Here is a 27,451-nt window from a genome sequence, read left to right on the forward strand (position 1 = left end):
AACCTCCCTAACCAGTTACACGCGAAAGAATCGGAGAAAGGCATTAGCCATGACGGGACGGAAAAAATCCCGCTGCTTTGTTCTGACATCCGCCGGAGAGAGGACTGCGGAGAATTTTAAATTGGCTCGCATTCTCTGGGACCAGTAACCTGACGTGTTGTTTAACCACGGCTCCAGTCAGCTCGACTCGCTGTTTAAGCCTGACAGCCACATCCATTCGGTTGACCTCCGGTAAACCGCGTGTGTAGAAAAAAAGAGAGAGGTGTGTTTAATCCCTGGGGATGGTAGACAGCTATAATAACCTGAGTGTTGGCTTAAACACACATACATGAACGCATGCATGAACACACACACACACACACACACACACACACACACACACACACACACACACACACACACACACACACACACACACACACACACATGCAGGCACACATGCAGGCACATACATGCAGGCACATAGACACACACACACACACAGGCCATAAACCAATCAAATAATCCATACACACAGCAGAGACACACTCAACACAAGAATAGCACATACACACTCGCAAAAAGTAGACACAGAGGAGCTACTAGTTGTCAGAGTAATGGTGGAGTAAACAAAGAGCAGCCTCTATTGTCTAGCCTGAGCCAGTAAGCTGGCAGCAGACCACTGCACCGAAACACACTCGTTCTACCCAAGCCTTCTGTGCTGTGGGTGACAGTGGGTTGTTTTTGTGTTTGAAATGATTCTCATCTGATTTCATTTCTATACTCGGCACCAGTCAATCAGTGCTGGTTTGAAGAGAGTTTCCTGTGCGAGGGTGTGAATTATAATAATTACTGTGTGGTGGCTATCACATAATGAGCATTGATATAAAAATATATTTTCATGGATTAATTTTGATGGTTTAGTCTCTTCAGCCACTTCAGGAGCTGTCTCTCCTCCCCTTCCCCGCCTTGTCTCTTCCTCTCTCTCTCCCCCCTCTCTGTCTCTCTCTCTCTCTCTCTCTCTCTCTCTCGCTCTCGCTCTCGCTCTCGCTCTCTCTCTCTCTCTCTCTCTCCCTCTCTCCCTCTCTTGCACTGTGTTCCCTGACTATTAGATCCCAATGTGACAGTAACCTTAGATAGTCATAGTTTGATTCACTTGTCTCGCATTGACTTCAATTTGACCCCCACCGGCTCCCATTACGGGAATTACATCCTGCCCCCGTGTTGCCTTCACACTGTCTAATGGAGGACTTAGCAAGGACAGTACACGGCTAGGTGGTTGCACGAGATCTAGTGTGTGTGTGCTGACGCGTGTGTGACATGACTGTGTGTGCGTGCGTGTGTGTGGGTGTGAGTTTTTGTTTTTGTTTTCCATCTCGGCAGCGTAGACAACAACACCATGGCGGCTAATGCCTCGTATCAAAGCTCTTCATCTGCCTGCCAGTCTCCTGGCCTCTCCCTCAACGCTGCCTGTAATGCCAGAAGTGTGTCTCCATGGTTACTGAAACCGGCTCCTTTGCGGTTGCCTAGGGAGCGAGACGGAGAGAGAGAGAGAGAGCGAGAGGGGCAAAAGCATCCGACGCAGGGCGTAGAAGTGCTGATTCGAGAGAGATTGTGTTTGCTCTTGGCCCGAGAGGCCGTCTCAGACCTCAATAAAGCCTTGGCCCAGCTCATTACTAAAGGCACTTATGGTCATCTTGTTTATCCGTTGCCAGGAGCTGTCGGCCCATAGGAGCCCTGAGTGCTTTCTTCCACGTCTGCGAGTGTGTTTGATCACCGGTGTGTGTATGTCTTGTCTATCTACATGGTTGGACACATCCATGGCATTCGAGGACACCTGGACACACATCACCCACTTGCTTGTTTGCTTGTCTTTCCTTGTGTCTGACCGACAGTGTGCCTATGTGTGTTTGAACTTCCTAAATATACTATACTTGTGTAATGACCACTGCACCGTTGGCCGTGTTGTGTCATTTGCACAGCCGTTGCAGTGTGTACGGAAGAAAAAAACAATCAAATCAAAACAGGGGAAGTTTCCCATTGACGTTGTAAGCTTTCTTTGGGAGATCTTCGGTGGCGTGTGTTTGTCTTGTCACACTGCGTGAAGGGCATAGCTTCAGTGGCGGGCATGCGACACACGGAGGGTTCACATATGGTCCTGTAATCAGCGTTGACCCTGACCCTCTCTACGAGGCAGGCGGAGGGTCGCCGCAGAGGTCACCCCCACTCGATCCGTCTCCATCAGCCCCCGCCATCAGTCTCTGTCACTACTCCCCCCCCCCCCCCCCCCCCCCCCCCCCCCCCTCCCTGTAGGGACCGGCGACTCTATTGTCTGCTGCGTTGTCTTCCTCCGTGAGTTCATGAACGAGAGAACCAACAATAGCCATGGAACGGGACAAAACCTAAAAGTGGGAGGACATCTGTAGTTAGTATGGCGGCCTATTTATGGACAGTTGTCGGTCTCTAGTACACTCTTTCCCAACCCAAGAATGTTTAGATACCTGACTATGTATTGTATTAATATTTTATTCACCTCAATTTGCTTGTGTTTGCTCTGATGAAATTCATAGTATTTGAAGGGTTAGTTAGTCGACCTTGAGCCCAGCCGTGGTGTCTTGGAGCCTAACAGAGTAACATTCGATTTGGCATCTGGAGGACAGCATCACCATCCTTTACAAAGACCCCCCAACGCACAGGACAAACCATCCATGAAACCCCTCCCCCTTTCCCCTCCTCCCATTGCTCGCCTGCTTCCTCCCCAGTTCTCGCTCACAGTGCGCTGGAGAGACCTTCAGAAAGGGAACAGCTGACAATAAAGACTGCGCTGGCAGTCTGTCAGCCCGCTCTCTACAAAACGCACGTCAAATAAATCTAAGGCCGCTGTTCCTCCGGCGACGCTGGCAGCCATTTTACCCGGGCGGCGAAGATGGATGAGGCGGTTTAGGATGGCTGACAGCGAGCGTCCGTGTCCAGATGGCCGCCGCCGTCCCCTCTCTCTCCTCCGCAAATTAGTTTTAATTAGCGCAAAGCTCCTAACGACTCCCCTACCTCTCCTTCAGCCGCCAGCAAAGGATGTCGTAAATAAACACACATACACACACGCCCCAAACACATGCCAATTAGGTCAATTAGGTGTCGGAATGGAAAGGGAGTTGCATGTGGTGCGTGTGTGTGTGTGTGTGTGTGTGTGTGTGTGTGTGTGTGTGTGTGTGTGTGTGTGTGTGTGTGTGTGTGTGTGTGTGTGTGTGTGTGCGCGCGCGGTTGTGGTTTTTGCGAGAGCTCTATTTCAGATCAATGGTAAGAGCTTAGAGGGGTACCACGGCTGTCAGGATTACGGTTCAGACACCGAGGGAGCACGACCCCGGCTATTTTATAGGACAACAACCCCGACGATATACCAGATCCATTTTTCTACCACTGCCCCGACGTTAAACATCACACACAGCCGCAGGGGGATGTTAATGTAGTGGTTGCTCTACTTCTAGAGCGCTGTGACTGTCCTTTGCCCGTCATGGGGGTTAGCGGTACATGGAGGTTAGAGCTACAGGGATGTAAGCGCCACAGGGAGGTTAGTGCTACTGGGGGGGGGTTAGTGCAGACTGTCGTCCGCTAGGCTAGCTGGAAGAGGGCTAATGGGATTACGGTGGGGTGGGACGTCATCTTGTCTGAGGTCCCTGGTGGAGCTGGCTCCCAAGGCTCTCCCTAATGCCTGTTTCTGAAGCCCTGCTCACCTCACAATCTGCCATTCACACAAGTCAGACAGACAGTGAGACAGACAGAAAGACGGACACAGTCTGCCACTCAGTCAGCCAGATAGATGAGACAGTTAAAAAGTCTACGTGTCTTACTGTCACTGAGTGTGCAGGCATTCATCAGAGATTCAGATCATCAGACCGTGCTAAGAAGTAAGATGCGTTCAGATATCCTGCTGGGCTCTAAGGTATGTGCTCCAGGCTGCAGCCTTTACCGACCGAGAAGGCCTTTTCCACCCTTCTACTTGTGAATGTGGAATGTTTTCATCATTCCATGGATAACTCAGCGGTGGGCTTTCTTTGCTGCAAAGGTTGGGGTTTATGCCCAGGCAGCATTAGACAAGTAAACCAACTATTGGTGAGAACCAAGGCAGACAAGGAAATCATATAGATTGAGTTTACACTCATTTCTTAATTATTTCCTTCAATAGTTGTACTTGTATTCTGGAGCAGGATAGTGTAAAGGTTCTTGGTATATTTGAAACACAATGTCTGCAGTCTACCTTTGGGCATCCTTGAGCAAGATGCCTCCTTAATTACATGTAGAAAATGCTGTAAGTTGCTTTGGATAAAAGTGTCTGCTAAATGACAACATAGGAGACGGGCCAGTTGGTCTGAAAAATGCTGGCCAGAGACACTCAGAGTTGCAGGGTTAGATCGTAAAACGACTTGCATTACTTGATCATTGGCACGCAGTTTGTGCTTTGGTCCAAATAACCGACCACCGGAAGGAACGAATTTGTAATTCCAATGTATATATTTTTATCTAGACAGGTTTCTGGGCAACTCTCTCAGCAAATAGGTTGCACGCAACCAGGGGCGGAAAGCATAGACAACAGATAGACAAGCGTCAAGATGGCAAGGATTTGTTGTGACATTAACTGTGCTAATCCCAAATGCCAGGGCTCGAAAAAAAAAGTACAAACATGTATTCATTCCCTTTAATAAAAATAAGGCAGGTATGGATCGTAAAAAGATTAGTCTTTAAAAGGGGCGGATGTGAGTCATAATATTATGATTTGTATGCACATATCTTTTCTTTAGTAAATTCACCAGGCATTTCTTCCGATATGTGTAGGCTATAAGATCCCCATTAGTGAGATTTTTTTTTGATTCTGTAATCATTACAGATGGATGCTTCCAATTTATGTGACATCCCTGCCAAATCCTGCCACATACCATCCCCTCCCATTAGGATATTTATCGTGAATTAAAAGATTTAGCGCTCATTTAAATGATTAATCAAATCGTTAAGAAGTTAGTTAAAAAGGTTTGACGATAAATGAAGTAGAATTCTTTAAAAGTCACATGCAGGTTCATTAATGCACAACTGAACCACGAAAGCCAAGTTTATAAATTCATAAAGTTTGTTAGTAACTAAGTTAAATAAAGCAAGCCGTCTAAACCTTTATTAGAATATAAACATTAGCTGTCTTACATTAACATGCAAAAAATGACAAACAATCACATCACCTCTGGAACAGCTATTCATCACTACATCATCAGGCTTAATAAGACTAAATAGTACAGTAAATAGTACAGTACAATTGCCGTTTATACATAGAGTACAGTGATGTAGTAGTCGCTATTGGTGACCACGTTTTCTCAAAGCCTATTGCATATGCGTCCGTTCTGCAGGGGTTTGACTTTGGAAAAACTAGAGCCAATCAAAATGTGGGACATCGTCTGAATATATGGGATGTGGTGACAAGGGATAAAAATGATGTGCAGTCCGGCATAAGGCAGAACACCTGGTTCACCCTACTTTCTACTGGGCCAAGGCCATCGCCACCCTTATGGTGATCCCGCGTGCAATAGTCGCCCCCCGCACTCCTCAGGGCCTCCGGCTGAGCATAGTCTGCCTTAAATACACTTACAAATGTGTGTGTGTGTTTGTGCGCGTGTGTGTGTGTGGTGTGTGTGTGTGTGTTGTGTGTGTGTGTTTGTGTGTGTGTGTGTGTGTCTCCAGGAAGCGTGAGTTCGGACGGGGCGGAGGCGCGGCGCAGACTGAGGGAGTGCGAGGGATTGGTCGACGCCCTGCTCCATGCCCTCCAATCAGCTGTCGGCAAGAAGGACATGGGACAACAAGGTACCATTTACTGAACCCTGGCAGAGTTAAGGCCAAGGACCAAGTTGCTTTTTGATGTCGGAATACACAGTTAACAGAGAGCAGTCCGATTTGTAACAATAGTGGTGGGTAATGATGTGTCATCAAGCAGTGTTAGGGGCTTCTAAAAAATTGTTTTAGTTATTTATTTTTCATTTCCATTTGCCTGGAATGAGTTTGTGATGAAACTCCTATTTCCCCGTGAGGGTTCCCTAATGGAAAACGCTCAGCTCAATTGTTTTTCTCAACATATAGCCCATGATATCGTTCTTACCTGGTCTGTGGTCGTTGCCCCAGCCATCTCCCCAGCTCCAACTATAAAGTAGTATGCAATCGGTTCTTTATATTTGGATTCAGTTAGGTAAATTCCTCAGAATTATTTTGAAATCGGGGGTGTATGTTACAAATTTTTCCGGCGATGCCATACATGTGGCCATACATCTCTCACCATACAGTATATCTACAAAAGGTAAAACGTCAGAATACCTTCCTGCAGTGTTCATCCGTCAGGTCAAACCCCCTTCGTCACCGAGCCAGCATCGGCCCGGTGTATGAAATCCCAGTCCTGAATCCAGCCCGTCTTCTGCCGGCCCCCTCCCACGCCCTCTGTCCCCTCCAGTCGGTGGAGAACTGCGTGTGCATCATGAGGACCTGTCCTACCCACGTCCACAAGGAGGTCCCCGGGGCCGAGCGCTTCCTGGACCCCTCGGCCCCCCAGGCCCCGGGGTCGCCGCCGGACGCAGCGCAAGAAGAAGGACGACGCCGGCTGCTTCGGGGGCAAGAAGGCCAAAGGTGAGGAGAGGAACACGGGGGAGGAACCCCCAGATATATATATTGATATTTAAATATGTTTATTTATTTATTTTTATCACAAAGTACACTATCCTGGCCTCCCATATATATATATAATATATATATATATATATATATATATATATATATTATATATATAGGCCTATGAAAAAGTATACTTTAAAAGAGAGAATCTCTCTCAAGCTAGTACATCAAAAGCTACTTAAAACTGCCTGACTCCTGATAAGGGGTGAATAACATTTCAACTAGCTCATAATTGTCAGTTCAATAATGTGACCAATAGAATCACTCCCTAAAATTGCTGGCCAGCCCCGTTCCTCTTTTTATTATCAATAATTGTACTTACGACACTCCCAAAACCCCTCCCTCTCATGGCACTCGACCTTAAATCAACCCCCCCAGCAAACTTAAAACTAGCCTAGTCTAGGCACCAAAAAACACTCCAAGACTCAGAGACTGTGTGCGTGTGCGTCTGCCTGTGTTTCCGTGTGCTTGCCCGTGCGCGCATGTGCGTGTACAACATTATTATCGGCGTTCCGCGAGGCCATTAGCTAAACGACCCGCCCTGTTATCTCCCTTCTGCATGACAATAATAGCAGCGATTTATCAGTCAGCCAATGAGCCGTGACAAACAAGCCTGTGACCCCTGACCCTTTGCAGAACCAGTGGGGAAGTCTATAGGTCTGGGAGGCGGTCAAGGCATAGCAGAGATAGATGTGTGTATCGCATTTATAAGGAAGCAATTAGCCACACGAGCGCTTTTATAGACCATGTTAATGAGATGTTTCTTAGCTAATAGAACCTGAAAATGTGTGCTCAAAAAAAGAGAGCGAGAGACAGATCGAGAGTCAAAAGACGCGGGAAGGGAAGTAATAGTTTCTGCAGTGCTTTTCAGTCATGGCTTACGAGGAATAGGCTATTATAGGTTTTAAGCTAAGGGGCAAAAGCTGTAGGCACAAGCACTTTTTGTCAAATGAATGTGCTCCATTAGACGTTAGCATAATGCATGCCCACACCCCATTGGCTCGTTTTAGCTGGCGTGAGAATTCTATATTTTCCTTTTGATGCATTTCTACTTTCCAGTCTTTCTCCTCTCTTCCCTTTGTTTCTTTATATACAGTATGTCGATTTCTCTTTATTGTTCCTCGTCTTCTTTCCTACACGCCTGACTGCATCACTCTGCTTTCCCATCTATCTTTAACTATGTTTTCTCACCTTCTGCTCCCGCTGAATTAAATATTGCTCCTTGGCCACAGTGACTGTGCGCGAGGTTTCGCTCTTCGGTTTTTATTATCTTGTTAACAACTTTCACATGTATAACACTGTCAGCTTTTTAATCCACAGCGCAGACATGCACGTGCCCACGGCACCTTCTCAACGTTCTCCTCCCTCCCTCCCTCCCCGTTTTCTCTCTTTATGTGCCCTTTCTTTTCTTTTTTGTTGGCCTCGCTGCTGCTTCCTTGGCTAACCGTAGAGGAATGGTTTAATCAAGGTGAGTGTCCTTCTCTCCCTCGACTCTCCTCCCATCTGTCTCTCACTTCATGCAGCTCCTCCCCCCCCCCCCCCCCCCCCCCCCTCCCCATCCATCCCATCTCTCACCCAGGCTTACTCCTCCTCCCCATTCTGACCTCCTTCTGTATCTCCTCCTCCTGCTCCTCCTTCTGTCATCAGGGGGCACGGTCTCAGGGTCTTCCGGTATGATGGTGCAGTGTGTCTACATAGCAGGGGCTAAGAGCAACTGCTGCAATCATTCTGTTACTTTACCATTACTATTACTTAAGCCCTGACTTCACCCATTGGGACTTAGCCATGGAAAGCCTATCCCCACAATATCATATTTACCATCATGTTAGATGATATCTGTGTATCACAACATCATGATTAACTTTATGCTATATGATATCTGTATATCCTAATATCATGATAAACATAACCCTAGATGATATCTGTGTATCACAATATCATATAAACCATCATGCTAGATGATATCTGTGTGTCAGGATATCATGATAACCTTCATGCTAGATAATATATGTGTATCCAAATTTCATATTAACCATCATCCTAGATGATATCTGTATATCACAGTAATCAAGATAACCTTCATCCTAGATGATAGCTGTATATCACGATATCATGATCAACATCATCCTAGAAAATATCAACACGTTATGTTGTATAACGAAAGGCCAACGTTATTTTAGGCTATGTGACGTTATGTCATAGTAGTTTATGTTGCGTTACGTTACACAATGTAACCTCACCGTGTTAAATCTCCTCCTGAGTCAAGACTTAACCCATGGTCAGGAGAGAATCAATCTCGTTCTACTTCCCACACCATCTCCCACTCCATAGGTAATTTCATCGTCACAAAATATCCATGTGTGTCCTTCATCCTGTGTCTTGGAATCAAATAATAGCTACTGTCTGCTCCCTCCTCCCCCACCAAAGCTGTTTATTCCTTAGAATTCCATGAATTGTTCCAGTTTCCCTGAGTTTCCCCTGTGTTTATATCTGTCTATGTGTGAATGTTTGGCAGATACAGAATGTAGGTATTTTTGCTCATGAGCTTTTGTATCTTTTCCTTTGTTTGTGTGTGTTTATCTGTCTGTGTGCGTGGAAACGTGTATCTCCTACTGTGTATTGAGTCTTTATGCCCTGACACCCCTGTGTCCTCTTCCCAGGCAGGAAAAACGGAGACGGAGACAAGACCTACGACACGTTGGACTTACCGAAGCGCACGGAACCATCGAAAGGTAAGCTTAGGATTTTGTCTCTTTGATTTCATGCCGTCACACAGTCTTGCACACACTCATACACGCACACACAAACACACAGGAAAATATATGAAATAACATATACAATTATTAAATTTAATTCAAGGATAAAAATAGTAGGATCAGCGATCCTTCAGACACACTCCAAGACACAGACAGACATGTGTGCTTACTAACACACATGCGTGCAAGAGGAGGAAGTTATCATAACCCATCAGTTTTTCGCTGGAGGGTATATTATGTAAAAAAATAGTAAAAGGAAGGAGAGCAGTGCACTCAGATGATATGCATTCAGCCACCTTCCTACCTACCTGCTTCTATCTTTTGTGCCCTGTTTTCTGAAAGAAACGGGGTTGTAAATCGAACCTATTTGCATCACTCTGGAGGTTTACCGAGGTGTTGCCTTGACACCAGCCATCAGCATTGTATTCCCGCTCTGACGCAGCAATTTTTTGGGTGTAGTATAAAGCTAACAAATTGATGCTAAACACAAGCTACTGTACAGTGCAAATTATAGCTGCTTTGTACTTTATGATGGGGAATTTAGTTTTTTTTGGCAGAAATAGAGACAATTTGTCCGGTTTCCTGCTGTTATTCACAATGTGCTGTCTTTCTGAACAACGGTTTGCCTGCAGGTACGCCTTCGCTGCTGCAGATACACAGCCATTATTGTGGTGATGGTGGGGAGAGATAGAGGGAAAACGTTGTGCCTGTTGGAGGAAGAGGGCTTTCTTGGGCTGGACAGACCTGCTAACAGATCATATTTAGTCCTCCTCTTTGAGTCCTGTTGCTAGCTACCACTGTCAAAAAACAGAGCCAGAGTACATCTGTTTTTCTATACTGCCAAACTGTCATTCTTCAAGCCCAAAAAACACTTGACATATATATACTATATATAGTATATATGTCAAGTGTTTTCTGTCGTGTTATAAACACCGGAACAACGACTAAATGGTTTCGGCGCATGCTTTCTCTCATGCACTTGCCTCCGGCAGACATGCGGACTGCTAAACTGGTTTCAAAAATAAACAGTTGCCAATCCACGCAGCAACGGGATACTGATGGTTTCAGGTTCATCCACTTATTAAAATGCACACTTTACAAGGGTGGAAAGCGCCAGCGTAGTGTGGATAGATGGCCGTGAAGGAGAATACAGATTCAGAAACACTAACTCATATCTACCGTGAAGTGGAAAATGGAAAACTTTTCTTCTTTGTTTGGCCAGCAATCACAGATCCTGCAGGGCACTGTAATGTGAGGAGGTGGTCTCGCATTATAACACATTTAGAAGTTTCTGAAACACATTGAATCATGGCGGCCATTTCAGGAGTAAAAAATAAACAGACGGACAATAAAGACGAAACGAGCTGGAACTGTAGGTTGACGATGTTGCGGCGGGAGAAAGCCTGTATACCCTGTCTTCAGACGTGGTTCATGGCTGTCCTCTGTGGAGTCTTGTGCCTCGTCTGTGCTCTCTCTCTGGTGTCTCTAAACGTCTTGGAGCGTCCCCGAGCATCTCTGAGCGCTGCCAGCCTCCTGCGCCTTTGTTTCCCCCTCGCTTGCCCAAAGACAAACTGTGACAAGCCATTGTGACAGTTGCGAAAACAAAACCAGCGTGCTGCAACAACGCCCACTGCCGCCTAGCCCCCCCCCCCCCCCCCCCCGCCCAGACACACACACACACACACACACACATAGAACCCCCACACCAACCCGCTCCCCGCTCTTGCCCACGGCAACTCAACGTGGCGTGAATGTTAAAAGTGATTTGATTTCGGGAGGTTTGAATATGAAAAGGGGGGCTTTGCACATTTACTACATTTGGCACAAATGCAATGCCTCATTTTCCAAGTGTGTAAAACCGAGATAAGCAAAAACCTAAGATATCAGTGAAAGAGCTTAATGCATCATCTCTTTTATCATTCTTATTATTGAGCTAGGATATATATAATGAAGAGGAGGGAACACATAAACATCCTTCAGACCCTTCTAGAGAGCCGTTCTGAAGTCCTGCATTATCCCACTGCCTTTCAATAACCCGGTACAGACTGTACAACAGTATACTGCACCTGTATCACTGTGCAGGATGGCTTTTCCTTTAATTGTCAGTGGTGGAAGAAGGTGATTTTGATAAAACTCCTTTGTGTTAAGAATCCATCCCTCGACAATTATCCTCTCAGGACAAAGCTCCATGCATGGCAGAAATGCATGTTTGCACTGCAGGCTTGTGCTATTTACTAAAAAACAAATATTGTAAACCACAGGGCCCTGTCAAAAGGCAGCCTTGCATAATGCTCGGCTAATGAGATTGAATTTACTCTCAGCGCCTAGAAAAAATAAATTACTCTGGACCTTATTGGCTCAACATCTCTTGAAGTTTAGCAATGTAGGTGTACATTATATGATGATGTTTGTATTTCTATTTGAATGGACACGGATGTGTGTGTGTGTGTGTGTGTGTGTGTGTGTGTGTGTGTGTGTGTGTGTGTGTGTGTGTGTGTGTGTGTGTGTGTGTGTGTGGGGGGGGGGGGGTGTGTGTGGTGCGTGTGTGTGTGTGTGTGGGGGGGGGTGTGTTTGTGTACAGGCATTTCCACTTGACAATTGTAGTGAGATGGTCGCGATTAGAAGAGTGTATCTGTCGTCTCATCTGTGGTCAAACAGAGAGTTCACGGAGGGGGCCAGACGGGGCTACCAGGAGCCAATGATTCATCTCTCTGTTTGTTTGTAGTTTGCACACATCTTGGTGTGTGTGTGTGTGTGGGGGGGGGGGGGCTGGTGAGTGTTTGAGATGGAGGAAATAAAAAAAGAATGTCTACCACAGAGGATACATGAGACTCATGATCCTTTGTTCCATATAAGATGGTAGACATATCAGATGCATTTAACAATTGCATGTGAGGTCATTTGCCAGCTGAATTGATCAAAGTCAACACAGTAAAATGCATTAAAGATCAGGTTGGGGTTAGCTGTAGTCTCAAGGTTACTAATGGCTTCAGGGCTTGAGATCAACTTCAGAACTATTTATTGCTTCATGCAATGTTATGCGACAAAAAGCTACGTTATGCAACATAACGCTATGTTATATCACGTAATGCAACATAATGATATGTTATATTGAGCTATACGTTGCTATATTTGTTCTTCCAGTTGCTTTTGTGGCTACTCAACTGTGTTGTTGCTAACATAGGCCAAGTGCTAGCATCATTAACAGTAGTACGTAACTGCCTGTAGAGTTATGGTCACCCCTATCCCCCCATATCCCAGCCCCTCATCTCCAGAGCATGAGGGAATGGGGGGAGAAGAAGACAAAAAAGTAATTAAAGAAGTGTTAAATGGGAGAGTTAATAAGGGAGCTGGCAAGCTTACAACCACCAACACCTAATTAATTGTACAATTAATGTAATTGTTTAATTCGAAAAAAATATTAAGCAATACATCAGGATGTGTGAGATGAAAGGAAAATAAGGGGGACATTGTTTGAAGGTAGAGATCTCTTTTTTCTCCTCTTTAAGCATTCAAAGCATTCCCCTCCCTCCGGATCTTGCTTCCAAAACCTTCCCTCACCAGATGAAATCTGGAAAAGTCACCAAAACAAACTTAATTGCATTGTTGGCAGTCCTTCATCTCCCTATGCCTCTGACCGCTTCCCTCTCTCTTTCTCTCTCTCTCTCCTTCTCTCATCCTCTCTCTCTCTAGCCAACTCTCGTTCTCCCTCTTTCGCTGTCTCCCTCATCATCTCCCTTTTTGTCCTCTATCCCCCGGTCCCTCTCTATCACGCTCTCTCTATTATACCCTCCCTCTCTGTGTATCTCACCCTCTCTCTCACCTTCTCTCCTTTGTTCCTCCCTCTATCACAATGCAGCATCGCCTGCCTCAAATCCTCTCTGGCTCTGCTAGTGTGTTATGAATTAATCTACGACAGACAAGATGAGTCAAAAATTGAAAAAACGTCTCCGCATTGGAAGACAAACCTTCATTCAGTCATTTTGGCTGCAATTTTATACGTGGTTCAGATATCGAGGCTGATTCGACTTAGCCTGAGGTATCTTGATTTCCAACACAAATTGCTGTGTTTGTGTTTGTGAATCATCAACCTTTATTTTACCAAGCAAGTCACCTAAGAACAAATCTTTATTTTCAAAATGCCTGGCAAGAGGCAAAACATACCTCCTGGGGGAACAGGGAGCTGACTGATTAAAGAAAATACGTAATTATATTTTCTAACTTTCAGGTGAGACAGACGGACGCAGAGACATTAGAGACAAAAAAACACATGAAAAGGCTAGTCTTGGCACAATAAACAGAGCAATTAAGCCATACGGTACAGCATCACAGATTACATATGCCAGCACACTTGACATGACAGTAGCAAATCCCTCATAGCAAAGGAGGATGCAAGGGGAAGAGGGGGTGGAGAACTAGTAGGAGACCTAAGTCTATGGATGGACAGACGAGGAGAAGATAAGGAGAGGGGGTTCGACAGTGCAGGCTGGGTAAAGCAGTACACACACAAACCTACACACACAAACACTGTGTGTGTATGTGTGCCACTTCCGGATTTTGTTCTAGTTATTGTCCCAAGGCCAACCTTTTGTATAGTGGCCCAGGGTCAGAAACTGTATGAGCAAGCAAACTGTTACCTTCCTAAACTGAAGCAGCAATATGACAAAAAAGAAAACTTGCAAAAATAATGTTCAATCCAGGCATTTTCTCCATCCGCTTTCTCACTGCTCATCATTCATCTTGGATGACATCGGAAACAAAGATGGCCGAGGCAGTTGTTTGCCCAGGAGAACCATAACAAAAATGAACAAAATACTGCCAAAGCAGAAATTGACTGTTTCTGGACAACAACTCCTGGCAGCTTGCTGTAGGGCCACAACAAAAGTTATGGTTTGACAATATCGGCATTTAGCAGTTGCAAAGGGACTGGTCTCATGGCAGCAGTGAACCAATGGAGTTGATTCAACGTTGGAGCTTAAACATCTTCTTCAGATTAGCCATATTAATATTGTTCCTGAGTCATAAACTTACCATAGAGTAGAGTACCATGTTATGTTAGACACATTTTCTCACTAATAATCTAACTGGCTCCATTTTACATCAATAATTAGTAGGTATTGGGTTATGCATCTTACCCATGGATAGACGGGAGATATTTGGGTTAGAAACCATAACCTTTCCGTTTGGGAGTAAAACTCACTGGGCAGTCTACCGTCAAGAGAGTCATAACGTTTGACGGTGCGAGTCGTCACTACTTTCACTACTTTGCCTTGCGTCTTGAAGGCGCAAGGCAAAGTAAAAATAATGTATGACAGCTGAAGGTTTGTCAAAGTTTGATCTGTTCATATTGGCGCCCGGATTGAGCTCCCTTCTGATATGCCCGTCAGGATAACCACATTAGCCTTGGATGCTATGCCGAGAGAAGCCACCCGACAGCAATCCGTTTGCGCGGCGCACTCCTGACACGCTACGGCCAAAAAACGGAATCAATTTCTCAAAGCGACGTGCATTGGTGATGCCAAAGCAGCGCTGTGTCAGGCTTAAAAGGTAGCACCATACAAATGAGGCAGGACAAGTTATATCTTGAGCGCCTACGTTGCGCCCCAAGCAAGCAGCAGAACTTTCCGTATAATTCACAACTGCAGACAAGTTTCTATACCATTTTGTTTTTTTATTTATTTATCTATTTACTTTGGTTCTGATGAACATAGAAACCTCATACCCAGATACCGAAAGTCCTCCTTCACTGAGTTGGAGTGTCTGTTTTCTGCTGTGTTGTCGTTGTCGCGAACAACTATCCCCCTCATCTCTGAGTGGAACACAGATATAACTCCTTGGTTCATACCAAACTGTTTTACCTCCACACCCTCCTACTCCTCCTCCTCCACCTCTTCCTTCACCTCCTCCTCATCGCCCTCCTCCCCCCCTCCTTCTCCTGTCCTCCAACTGTCACAATTCACATGAGTGCGCGACCAGACAGTTTTGACGTCAAACGGCATCGCTGGTCTTCGTACATCTGTTCATACACACACAGTCACGTATGTAACACGAGACGTAAAACACACATGGCTCTATTGACACACACACACACACATTGTGCAAAATACCTCGAGCATACCGGCTTCTCTGGCCTTTCACTCCCTAACTTTTCTGAACTCAAACTTGAGTTGTGTCTGGCACCATGCTCGCTGTCTATGACTTTACCTTGCCCTTGACAGGCCTGAACAGAAAGCAGCATCTAGCAATGCTTCAACAAGCCTTAAATGTCACCTATTTCCCCACCAGGTGTGACATTGATTAGCCATTACAAACCATTTCACAATCTAGCCTCTAGTGACATCACTCATGGGAGCATCCACCCAGATTTAGGATGAATAGATCAAGCTAATAGCACTCCCAGTGGACTGAACCAAATGGGATGCTCATCTATCCATCAAACAGCTGGGCAGTGACTCCCACGTATGATGTCACAAGAGGGTAGATCGTGAAATGTCTTGAAATGTCTTGAAATCTCTAATCAACATCACACCCGGTGGTAAAACAGAGGTCTTTTAATTTTTCAGCTTCTTCTGAGCCGGCCTAGCTAAACTATATCCCTGGCGTCATTGAGGCAGAACTCTGGCCGCATCAATGGCCACCACTTTGGCTATCGCGCTACGCAAACAACAAGGGGGGGGGGGGGGGGGGGGGGGGGGGGGGGGGGGGGGGGGGGGGGGGGGGGGGGGGGGGGGGGGGCAATTAGCATAATTACCCCTGGTCTGAGTTGGAGGTGTTAGCATCACGTTAGCGCCATTTCTTAGCACTCAATTGTCACCTCCTCCACTCCGCTAACCATCTTGTGTTCCTGGAGAGCTCTGGGGAAGTGGGATCGCAACACTACAAGCACTCAGGGTATATAGGATGGCATGGGTTAACAATAAGCGGTTATGTTTGTTTTATTGTAGGCTATAGTACCGCTTCTCTCGTACTATATTTGTATCCTGTTGTATTGAAAGCCATGAGATACAGCAAGTGAGCGCTATAAACAGTTTCAGTGGGAGGCCTAATGAGGACCAGCTACTGCATGCTTCATTATAGGAATACAAGCGCCTGGTCCTCATAAATAATCCTTTACCATAGTGTGTGTGTGTGTGTGTGTGTGTGTGTGTGTGTGTGTGTGTGTGTGTGTGTGTGTGTGTGTGTGTGTGTGTGTCGGTTATTGTTAGTGTCTGTAAATTAAACTTATTTATGGTTACCTGCAAGGTTGAGAGTGGTGCAGGTTTTTTTGCACTGTGTTTACATGTGGTGTTCCGCAGTATTAGGGGAAAATGTCTATCCCCATGAAAGCCTGTCGAGTATTTTTAGCATCGCTGTGCTTTCAGTGTTTTCCGAAGGCACTCCTTGCTGCAGGTGCATATTTATATATATTTATTTATCGACTTCCACAGTCAACACAGACACGAGTTGACATTTTTCCAGCTTAGGATAAAATTGGTACATGGTTAAATGGGACATGTGCTTGTGCCATAGCTTGCCTGACTTTAGGCGGGTTGGGGGAGGGGGACATGTGAAATACAAATATTTAACCACGCTGCTCATTTTAGTAGCATGACGTTGATGTTTCTCGTCTTAGAAATAATTTTAGAATTTTTTGAAAATGTGCTTCCAGAGGTTTTCATGGTGTGTAAGATATCCTGAACAGATATTTGATGTTAAGAGAAACATCTTTATTTAGCACCTGGAACTGAAGTTGGACTCGGGGGCGGGTGGGGGGGTGGCGGGATGGGGGGTTGGCTGAGGTCTCTGCAATAATTTGTTGAATCCTTTAATGACATCACCAATCATCCATCCAATAAGAAAACTGCAAGTGATGGTTACTGAGATGGCGATATATTTGACCCCAGCAGTTGTTCAGGCGTCGTGCGTAGCGTAGCAGCAGGAGCATTGGGTGGGCGGTGTTAGCACGTGAATAGCATTAGAAGCTAATTCATTGTGTCTGACTCTTGTGTGTGTGTGTGTGTGTGTGTGTGTGTGTGTGTGTGTTTGTGCGCGGGTGGGAGGTAACAGTGACAGAGACTGTTGGGATAGCAACAACAGGAGGGCCATGCCTCTCTGTAAACAATAATATTATGAAATATTATCCGTATGAAGTGTCTCGTTAGCATGGAACAGTTTACTTACACCTTTTACAATGTGGCCTACTACAAGTCCTGTTTGTAGCCAACGTGATGTGGAGTGGTTTGGAGTGATTTAAAAGTGTTTGGTTTTGCTGCTGGTAAAGAGGGCCTCCCTACTGTCTTTCATTAGACAAACAGGAGACTAATGATGTACACATTGCGGTGCTTGAATGCATGTGTGTGTCTGTAAATCGACCGCACACATACATGGAATGAGCATGTACATGTGTTGACCCCTTCCCCTTATTTACTTAACCCTCCTTCTTTCACACATGCAAAAATATGCACACAGGGGAGTACAGTGTGACCTTGACCAGAGGGGTTGTAAAATGGGGCTATGTTGTTCATCATGGTGTTTGTGTGTGTGTGTGTGTGTGTGTGTGTGTGTGTGTGTGTGTGTGTGTGTGTGTGTGTGTGTGTGTGTGTGTGTGTGTGTGTGTGTGTGCGAGAAAGAGAGAGGGAAGGGGGAGGGAGCGATGGAGCAAGAGAGAGAATACATGACCCAGAGAGGCAATCATTAAGACGCGGTGTCCATTTGGGTCGGAGGGGTCTCACGGAGGCCGTGGGGGTGATTGACTGCACAATGGGCTTCGACCCATGTCCGTGTGGGTGCATGCTGGCGTCTGCAGCTGCGTACTCCATGACAGCAGCAGGATTTCTGGATGTTCCTATCTTTTAACACCTGTGTGTGAGGGTATCTGTCTGTGCGCATTGCCTCAGCATACAAAAGAAAATGGTCCTCGGGGGGGGGGGGGGGTTCAGATAATCTCACACACACATCGCATCCCTGCCTCCGGTCACTGAGGAAGAGGAGCGATGAGGAAGAGGAGGCGGCCTACAACAGGTATTCAGGCAGGCAGGCAGCGGGGAAAAGCCTTCCAATCTCACGGCCAATCAAAAGCTTTCATCGTCACTCCCGCGCTCACTCCGGTTCTCACCTCGCCTCACGCAGCCAGAACCGCCGCCGCTGGTCGGAGGCGTGCTTGCGGTGAGGCATCTTTGAGGACACGCCATCCTGCCTGTCGTTCTCCTCCAGCAGCCATGGAGCTCTCCACAGGGGGCCTCCTCCTCCGCCACGCTCCCTGATATGCAGCGTGACATCCCAGCTGGTCCGATCCACCAGCGCCCTCCCTCCCCCGTCTCCTCCAGAGGGACAGGGGCCTTTAAAGCACCTCTGCTTCTCACTCTGGCGCCGCCGGTCGCCTCGGTAAATGCGATGCCTGACGTGTGTGCTCTATCGGTGACTGCAGACAGGATGGTGACGCGGCCGTCAAAGCGTAATAACCCCCCCCCCCCCCCCCCCCCCCCCACCCAACAGCCCCCGGCTGGTAATTATTTCAAGCACTGCACAGAACGTTATATGACACCGCAGAGCGACACCACAGCTGCATACAGATGTGAAAGGCGGAAACCAAATGCACCGGTGTTTCTTCTGCTCCGACGCCCTGACTCATTCGGGCGTTTTGTCAATTCCAGCCCCTAATCAAACCTCCAGCCTCAGCCCCCCCCCCCCCCCCCCCCCCCGCCCCTCATCATCATTATTATTATGTGGTTTCCAGAGTTTGCCTGAAGGCAAACAGCAGTTCTCAGACTTCCACTTCCTCCTATCAGTCTAGCTATTTGGCCAATCACGCACGCACGCACACAACCGACACACAGACCGAACTCTGCAGTCTGTGATGACTGCGCTTGCGTATGAAGAAATATGTGCGTATCCATGCGCACGCAGATTTACAACAAAACTTGGGATGATCAGTTGTTTCTCGGCTTGACAATGTGCATACTTGGGGAGTACATTTTTGCAAATTCTCCGATCATGCGTACGCAGGACAAGCGATAGAGTGCATAGGAAAATTACCATAGTAATGGCCAACATGTCCAAATAATGCGTTTGACCAACTTATACGGCGGCATGCGGCATGGATGTCTCAGGAGGTAGAGTGGGTTGGCTGGTAACCATAAGGTTGCTAGTTCGATCGCCAGCTCCTCCAAGCCAGAGTGTCGAGGTGTACCTGAGCAAGACCCCTAACCCTAACTGCTCCAGACAAGCTGGCTCTCGCCTTGCATGGTTGACACCGTCATCGGTGTGTGACGGTGTCAACCATGGATGGGTGAATGTTAGGCCATATTGTAAAGTGCTTTGAGTGGTCACTTGTTAGAAAAGCGCTATATAAATGCAGTCCATTTACCATTTTACCATATACAAATACAATTTCCCCCAAGGAGGTAGCCTGAACTCTTATGATACAACTGATGTAGACGTTTAAAGTAGGCCTGTTCGATAATTAAGTAAGATTGATCATTTCTCATCAGTCAGATCATTTGACTATCCTGCGCATTATTAAATTAGAGATTTTACGAAATTGTATGCAATTCCTGCAGCTGTGGGAGGTGAGCGAGACAAATGGCCGATCTAGCATTTTGGAGTGGGCTGTTGCATAAGACGTAGTGACCGTGTCTTCAGTCTCTCTCTCTTAAGCAGAGCCCAAGTCCTCTCCACCCTCAGGTTTTTGGCAACTTGCTCGTCTCTAAAGATATAGCAGGAGCTTCCCAGCCCTCAATAAGCTGCTTAATCCTTGCAATCCTTGGAAGTATCATCCCTTTAAGGACTATTTTATTTGTTTCCATACACATTGCCAAAAATCTAAAGAGTGATAGACTGTGGTCACCATCGGACAAAGAGTTCAACGACGGTCACAGAAAGGGAATGCGCTCTCCAATGATGCTAGCAATGCACATCTCCGAGTCCAGAGAACTTGGTCAGCCTCACTCACCAGTGCGGGGGAATGAGTGAGGCTAATAAGAGAATTATTGTAGTGCCTGTTTTGAGGTATATCAGAGGTTAAATATTTTTTAACCCCCAATAGGTAACTGTGCGGAAATAGTGATACTCCTATTAACGCGGAACTTCGTCACTCTTCCATTCCATAAAAAATGCATCATCTTTATTAATTATATTCATTCATAAATTTCCTTTGGGGTTAAATTGAATTTTTTGTGTCCACCGTATATGGTAATTTATGTGCATAAATGTATGGTCATGATCTAAGCCGGTCATGAGCATGAGGATATAAAAAATACCTGTATTTATCACGTTGCATTGCACACCGTTGTGTGCGTATGACAAGCATAAGAACACTTTATTGCTCAAATGTTTTGGTGCATAAGAAATAAAATATGACATGCATACGATAGACTTTTTGTCTGAACTGTTGATAGAGAAGGGTCCTGATTCCTCAACCTCACACCAATCTATGCCTGCATCCATCCTCTCCTCCTCCTCTCTGCTCCTTCTTCCCCCCTCGTCTCTTTTTCCTCTTTCTCATCTCTCCCCTCCTCACCTCTTCCCCTCTTCCTCTCATCTCATCTTTCAAAATATGTATTATTCAACATTAGCAATTCTCCATTTTGGCTTCGCTTCAACTCAAACTAGGATGGTTAGCTGGTATTAACCTACTCCAAGCTTACCAGTAGAACTGGTTTGTTTTGTTGATCAGAACTTAAACTGCTTGAGTAATCACACAGTGTGCTTCTCTATGAGGGTCTCTCTCTCTCTCTCTCTCTCTCTCTCTCTCTCTCTCTCTCTCTCTCTCTCTCTCTCTCTCTCTCTCTCTCTCTCTCTCTTCCCTCATCCTTCCTCTTTTCCTTGACACACTCAGGGTGTCTGCGTTTCTGCTCCCTTTGGTGTCTGGGAGCTGACGTGACTGGCCTGGATAATGTGCTCAAGCACTTAGGGGGCTGCTTGCTCACACAGTCACGCACCCATCTGCAAAGTCCCTGCACGCACCCAGGCAATGCAAATGCACACGCACAATCACACACACATGCACGCACACATGTACACACAAATATATAGACACAAATACACACACACACACACACACACACTGAATCTCACACTGTAATTCAAACACATGCACACACGCACATTGTAGTTCAAACCCCACATACACAACCCACAACACACAACACTCACAGGCACTAACTACTTCACAACTGTGGAGCACTCGAGGTTCATAGCCAGTGTGATTATTAGACACCAGGGGGACAGAGCTTCTAATTGCAACCCTCAGGGTAAAGCAGACCCGAAGGAAGACAGTTTCAAGGTAATTACCACGCAGGGAAGGTGGGAGAGAGCCTGCTTCTCCTCCTGGTCCAACAAGACCAGAGAAGAGCCAAGACAAGTCATACTGCTCCTTCTATACATGTGAAGACTCAGCAATGATGGGCAGAAGGTGAAAGGAGATCTCTACCTCCCTCTGCCTCATCCCTGTGGCTGGCACTCACTCTCTCACACACACACACACAGACACACTAAACTAATGAACAGATTTGTTAAAAGTGATAGAATGGGGTTCCCATAGCAACCTGCTGCCTCCTGTACGACTCCTCTCCTCCACACATTTTTCCGTCTTCTGCTTGATCTCTTCATGTTCATCCCCCTGTCTCTCTCTCTCTCTCTCTCTCTCTCTCTCTCTCTCTCTCTCTCTCTCTCTCTCTCTCTCTCTCTCTCCCTCTCCCTCTCCCTCCCTCTCTCTCTCTCTCTCTCTCTCTCTCTCTCTCTCTCTCTCTCTCCCTCCCTCTCTCTCGCTCTCTCTCTCTCTCTCTCTCTCTCTCTCTCTCTCTCTCTCTCTCTCTCTCTCTCTCTCTCTCTCTCTCTCTCTCTCTCTCTCTCTCTATTGTGTGCAGAACAAGGAGCCGATAAGGGGATGATCTGTGTAGTTCAACAGGTAGAACATGGCAGAGGGAGAGAGACAGAGATGTCTTTTAAATATTTCAATAAACTAGCACACAACGGCCCTCTGCACTGTTTGCTGGTGAACAGGTCCATGGTTAAAAAAAAAAACAGACAGAAATCAATTAAGTTTTTCGCAGTACCAAAGAACATAAACACATCTACTATAACATAAACACATCTACTATTGAACATCCACTGCTGCTTGTGTGTGTCAGGTGGCGGTGAATTGGCCAGTGAACCGCGCATGGGAAGTTATACACAGTTTCTTTCCCAACTCACTCGGACGGCCATTAGGGCCAGAACAACATGTTGTGATGAGTCATTTTCTAACCTACCCTGTCGATATTTTGTCCTCCTTTTCTATCATTGAGGAGAGAAAACATTTTGGCCTGACCGGGGTTTCAAAATAAACAAACAGACCCGTTCTTCACCCCAAGGCGGGTGAAATACTATTACATTAGCAGGGAGAGAACATTGGAAAGGCATCACATTACGGTGCTTCAGCCAGCCATGTGGCCGGCAGGTATGTTCTCTCATAAAGACCCAGAGAGCCTGGATAGAAATATGGCTCTGGATTGGTGCTAACCAGCACTACACGGCTGTTCAGCAGGATGGATCTAGCGGTTTGGGGGGGGGGTTGACTCCTACTCGAAAGGTTCTGGGTTTGAACCCCACTGTCCTCAGCATACGTGCAGGCACCCTTGTGCAAGATGCCCTCACCTCTACCAGCTCTTTATCGACGCGCATCTGAATTCACAAGTTGCTTCTGAGAAAAGCATCCGCTGAATAATAAGTAGTAGTTCCTGGATGAGTGTGAGAGACTTTGGCTGCCTGGCACGAACCCATTTTCCCATCCTTTTGGCACCGGATGGTATTATGTGATTTCCTACTCCCACCTCCTTCTCTTCTCCTCCCACTCCTCGTCTTGTGGGGGCCTAGCAGGCGCAAAACGTTTCCATCTGAAGCGAACTGGAAGGATCCTTGCTTCGTTACAGAGGAGCTGGTCAGGGGGCGAGCAGGGTAGGAGGGCTGGTTATTGTGCTTGGTGACAGAGAAGAGCATTCACCTATCTGTCTTCTGCCAGCTCTGGAGCCAACCTCCTGTGGTGGGCTTTAGCGAGGGAGAACGAAAGGGAGCAAGAGAGAGAACGAAGGGGACGCATACAGAAAGAAAGAGGATGAAGAGAACCACAGCCATCTCAGTCTCTTTTCCTTAACTTCCTCTTGCCTAATAGCTTCATCTCCTAACCTTTACCTTTCCCCTGTTCCCAGTATTGTATTACCTGCGGTTCATCTTGTGGTGGAGGATTTCTTATCGTAGCTCTCTCTCTCTCTCTCTCTCTCTCTCTCTCTCTCTCTCTCTCTCTCTCTCTCTCTCTCTCTCTCTCTCTCTCTCTCTCTCTCTCTCTCTCTCTCTCTCTCTCTCTCTTACCCCTCTCTCTCTCTCTCACCCTTTATTTCTCCCTAACCTTCTTTTGACTTTCAGCAACAGTCGGTGTGCCAACTTCTTTGTGGGTACGAAACCTACGCCACAGTGACTCGAGAGGGGCCAAACAAGCTGTGAACCCCTGGCTCCTGCTTGTCTCATGGGTGTGGGGATGCTGCTGGCGGTGGAGGGGGCGGGCTGGCGGTGGAGGGGTGTGGAACGGTCTTTGTGACACTTGGCCGGGCCCTCAACCCGATGTTATTGATGCGGGGTACGCAGCAAGGAGTGGGGGGGGGGGGGGGGGGAGGGGGGCTGCTCTTCTCGGATGTCCCCTCAGCGATGACGTCCCCAGTTTGAACCCGCCTTGTGGGTTTCCCCGAGTTACGGAACATCAGGCGCCATGCACGGTATCCCACTCCATCTGAATACGGGATCCGCTCTTGCTTTGCTGCATGCTGTGTCAAACACAGTCAGACACAGAAGAAATGACTTTTGGATTCATCCTGAAAGCGTGTTGATTTCCCCGCTCTGGACTGAACTCAGAGTTCGGCGGGTTTGATGTGGTTTATGATTTCTTTGAGCTATGCCACTGCCTCCCTTGCTCGACGGGCTCTCCATATATATTTCACAATTTGTTGTTGTTTGCACCGACCCTCGAAGGTCTTGCCTTCTCTTAACTTTCAGAAAGGCACAATTGGACGGGTGAGTAGAGAGGGGTTGAATATGCGAGGGTGATTCTCACATGTAGGAATGCGACTCACAATACCAACCAGAGAATTGTGGCCGCTGGAATGGTGTGGTTTATTATTTAATTGGCCATCCATGAGAGTAGAATGTGACCGCCCGTTCACACCCCCCGCCTCACCCCCCGGATCTCAGTACTTCTGTCCATCTCTCCTTTAGCTATTTAGTATTTATTTCTCTATGCTTCATGTTCTGTCTTTTTAAGTTTGATAGTGTCTCTTCCTCTCGGTCTGCCTGTATGTTGACATTTTACTAAGGGAAGGCGGTGAGTTTTTGACCAAGCATAAGCTACTCGATGATGACCACCATGTTTCAGGCTGGTTATGACTAACGAGGGGCTTTTGCTGAAGGCATGTGTGTCTGCATGTGTACGTTAATTTGTGTGTGCGTGCGTGCGGATATCACTGTGGTCAGCTGCCCAGGGGATGACGGTCGCCTCGGAGACTTGAATTTCTTCAATCATGAAGCATGCATTTGTGTATGTGTGTGTTTGTTTGGGGGGGGGTGTGTGTGTGTGTGTGTGTGTGTTTGTGTGTGTGTGTGTGTGTGTGTGTGTGTGTGTGTGTGTGTGTGTGTGTGTGTGTGTGTGTGTGTGTGTGTGTGTGTGTGTGTGGTGTATGGTCATAGGATGGGAATGTGTGTGTGTGTGTGTAACTGTAACTGTCTGCAGGCTTGTGTGTGCAGAGTGCACTCAGGGTCGGGTTTGTGGAAAACATATTTGATTACAGCTACTATTGCTATTTTAAAGATAAGATAAGATAGACACTTTATTGATCCCTTGGGAATACAAATTCAAATTCAATTTTAACCTGCAGTGCAAGACGTCCCTTGTTGTTTTGCATTTAATGTGTTGGATGGATATTATAAACTCGAGTTTTATACCTCAGTAGATCATAAAACAATGGTCTTTTTGTTCTTCTAAAACCATTTAGGAAGGATTACAAAAGATAAGATCTAGATTATGGATAGATAGGAAAAACTTGGGTATAGCGAGAAAATAATTCCAGTTATAAATTGACTACAACAGTCCCACATTGACAGTGTATGTCTCTGACACAAACAAACACACACACACACACTAACACACACACACGCAAGGCATAAATGTCGTTGTGCTGTCAGAAAGTAACCTTTGGATCGGCTGTCATTCCCATCCTATGACCATACACCACATCAAGGGAGACGAATGTGTTAGGGACCCCCATATCCACGACGCTACGATAAATATTCATCATATTGACATGGATCGTGTGACTGGCTGACATCTCATACAGCGACGAGGGGCCTGGGAGATTGAGTGTCTATGTGCACCATCGGGCTCTGGTGTGCAGAGTGGGCAACATACTGTCCGCGGGCAAAGGGAGAAGAGTCCAACGCAGACCAGCCTGCAGATGCACTGCCAGATGTATTATTTACTAGAAATAACCTGGGGATTTCTCACTGTCTTTCTCCTAAGCTGGCACCCTATAAGCATGTATACGCATGCACGTGTGCACACCAACACACTGCACCCATACACACACTAGAATATACTAGATACCAGATAGTGTCTATTGTCTTAGAGGGAAAGTTTAAATAGATTAAATCCATGGTTTGTTGGTGGGTGTATTATCATCTCTTGGTTAAGTTGCTTCGTGTGTGTGTTTCTATACTTCGGGAGCTTTGCGAGACACTTTTAACAAATTATGGACCAGACGCCCAGATTTAGAGGAGTACATTTCTGTTTGTTTTTGACTAATGACTAAAGAATCAAATCGAGTCTACTCTACTACACACTACACTATGTCATTGTGTTTGTTTTAAGACAAAAGGAGCTTTGAGTTACTCTTTGGGGTTTTATACTAACTGAACCCTAAGCCCTCTTTTCCACGCCTCAGTGTATTCACCAAGGGGGACCATCAGCTGTCATCAATCAAACATGGCTGCTATATAACATCGCTGCCCGCATGTTACAAGCTTTTGGAGAACAAGAGCTGTGGACATGTGGAGCCCGTACGGGGGGGGGAAAGTTGTTTTCTTTAATTAGAGCCCAGATGACCTTCATCAAAAGGCCACTGAGCATCTATATATTAGCTGTTACTGCCTTCGGGGGAAAAACATGTATCCTAAACTGTCAGTGCCTGTTCTGTTTCCCCTCACGTTGTCAGGTGAGTCACCCAGAATTCATAAGACTGTCTGAACCACTATCAGAAGAATTGACCGCCCTTGAAAACTGTTTAACAGCAGTTCACTCACTGCCACAGATGAAACACACCTGACTCAAATCAAGGAGGAGAAATGGGAGAAGGCAGCGGTGTAGTGTTCAAGGTGTTCTTCGAATGACTGATGGTCGGGGTTGTTTTTGTTACATGTCTGAGTAGAACAACGACACGCGTACACTCGTAGAAAATTATAATTGATTGAGTCTGAAACAGACTCCCGACTCGCTGCCTTTAAGTGAGTACTTGCCTGGCACACGCAGGGCAATGCATCGTAATGTGATGAATTGCTTTGCATTGAGCTGGTGAAAGTGTGAACAAACGTTTCCCCCCCCCTCTGGGGACATTAAAGCTCAGCTGGGGAACACCTTGGGTTTGTCCTCGCCTCAACAGGGACTCCTTTGTTCCCTGATGGGGGGGGGGTTGATGTCGTTCTCTCCCGTCGCAGTGTTTAACCGAATTGATTGTGAACGGCGAACACCCTGTACATCGCTTGTGTGTTGTTGAAACAACAAGATGTATCAGAAGAATGGAGAGCGCCGTGATTTGTTTCAGCTCTTTCTCTCGCTCCGTCCCGCCCCCCACCTGCCCCAGGCCCCCGCAGGCTGCGCCGCATCTGATAACACAATTAATCCTGCGTCATGCGTCTGCGCTCGTGATTGGACGTCGGCAATACACCAGGCGTACAGGATTCTCTGAGTGTAAACACAGCTTCATCGGATCCAATCAATAACTTCCTCGACGTGTCTGTTGATCAAC

At 46.5% G+C, this 27,451-nt stretch overlaps 1 protein-coding gene across 1 annotated transcript in view; it reads left to right on the forward strand.

Annotated features, from left to right (window-relative positions):
* The window catches only part of arvcfb (ARVCF delta catenin family member b), an 88,792-nt gene that overhangs the window by 51,943 nt on the left and 9,398 nt on the right, over nt 1-27,451 (forward strand). The window contains 4 exon segments of the mRNA XM_030357648.1: nt 5,705-5,808; nt 6,447-6,580; nt 6,582-6,630; nt 9,336-9,407. Coding sequence (XP_030213508.1) covers nt 5,705-5,808; nt 6,447-6,580; nt 6,582-6,630; nt 9,336-9,407 — 359 coding nt within the window.

This window comes from Gadus morhua, chromosome 6, assembly GCF_902167405.1.
Source record: "Gadus morhua chromosome 6, gadMor3.0, whole genome shotgun sequence".
Taxonomy (NCBI): Eukaryota; Metazoa; Chordata; class Actinopteri; order Gadiformes; family Gadidae; genus Gadus; species Gadus morhua.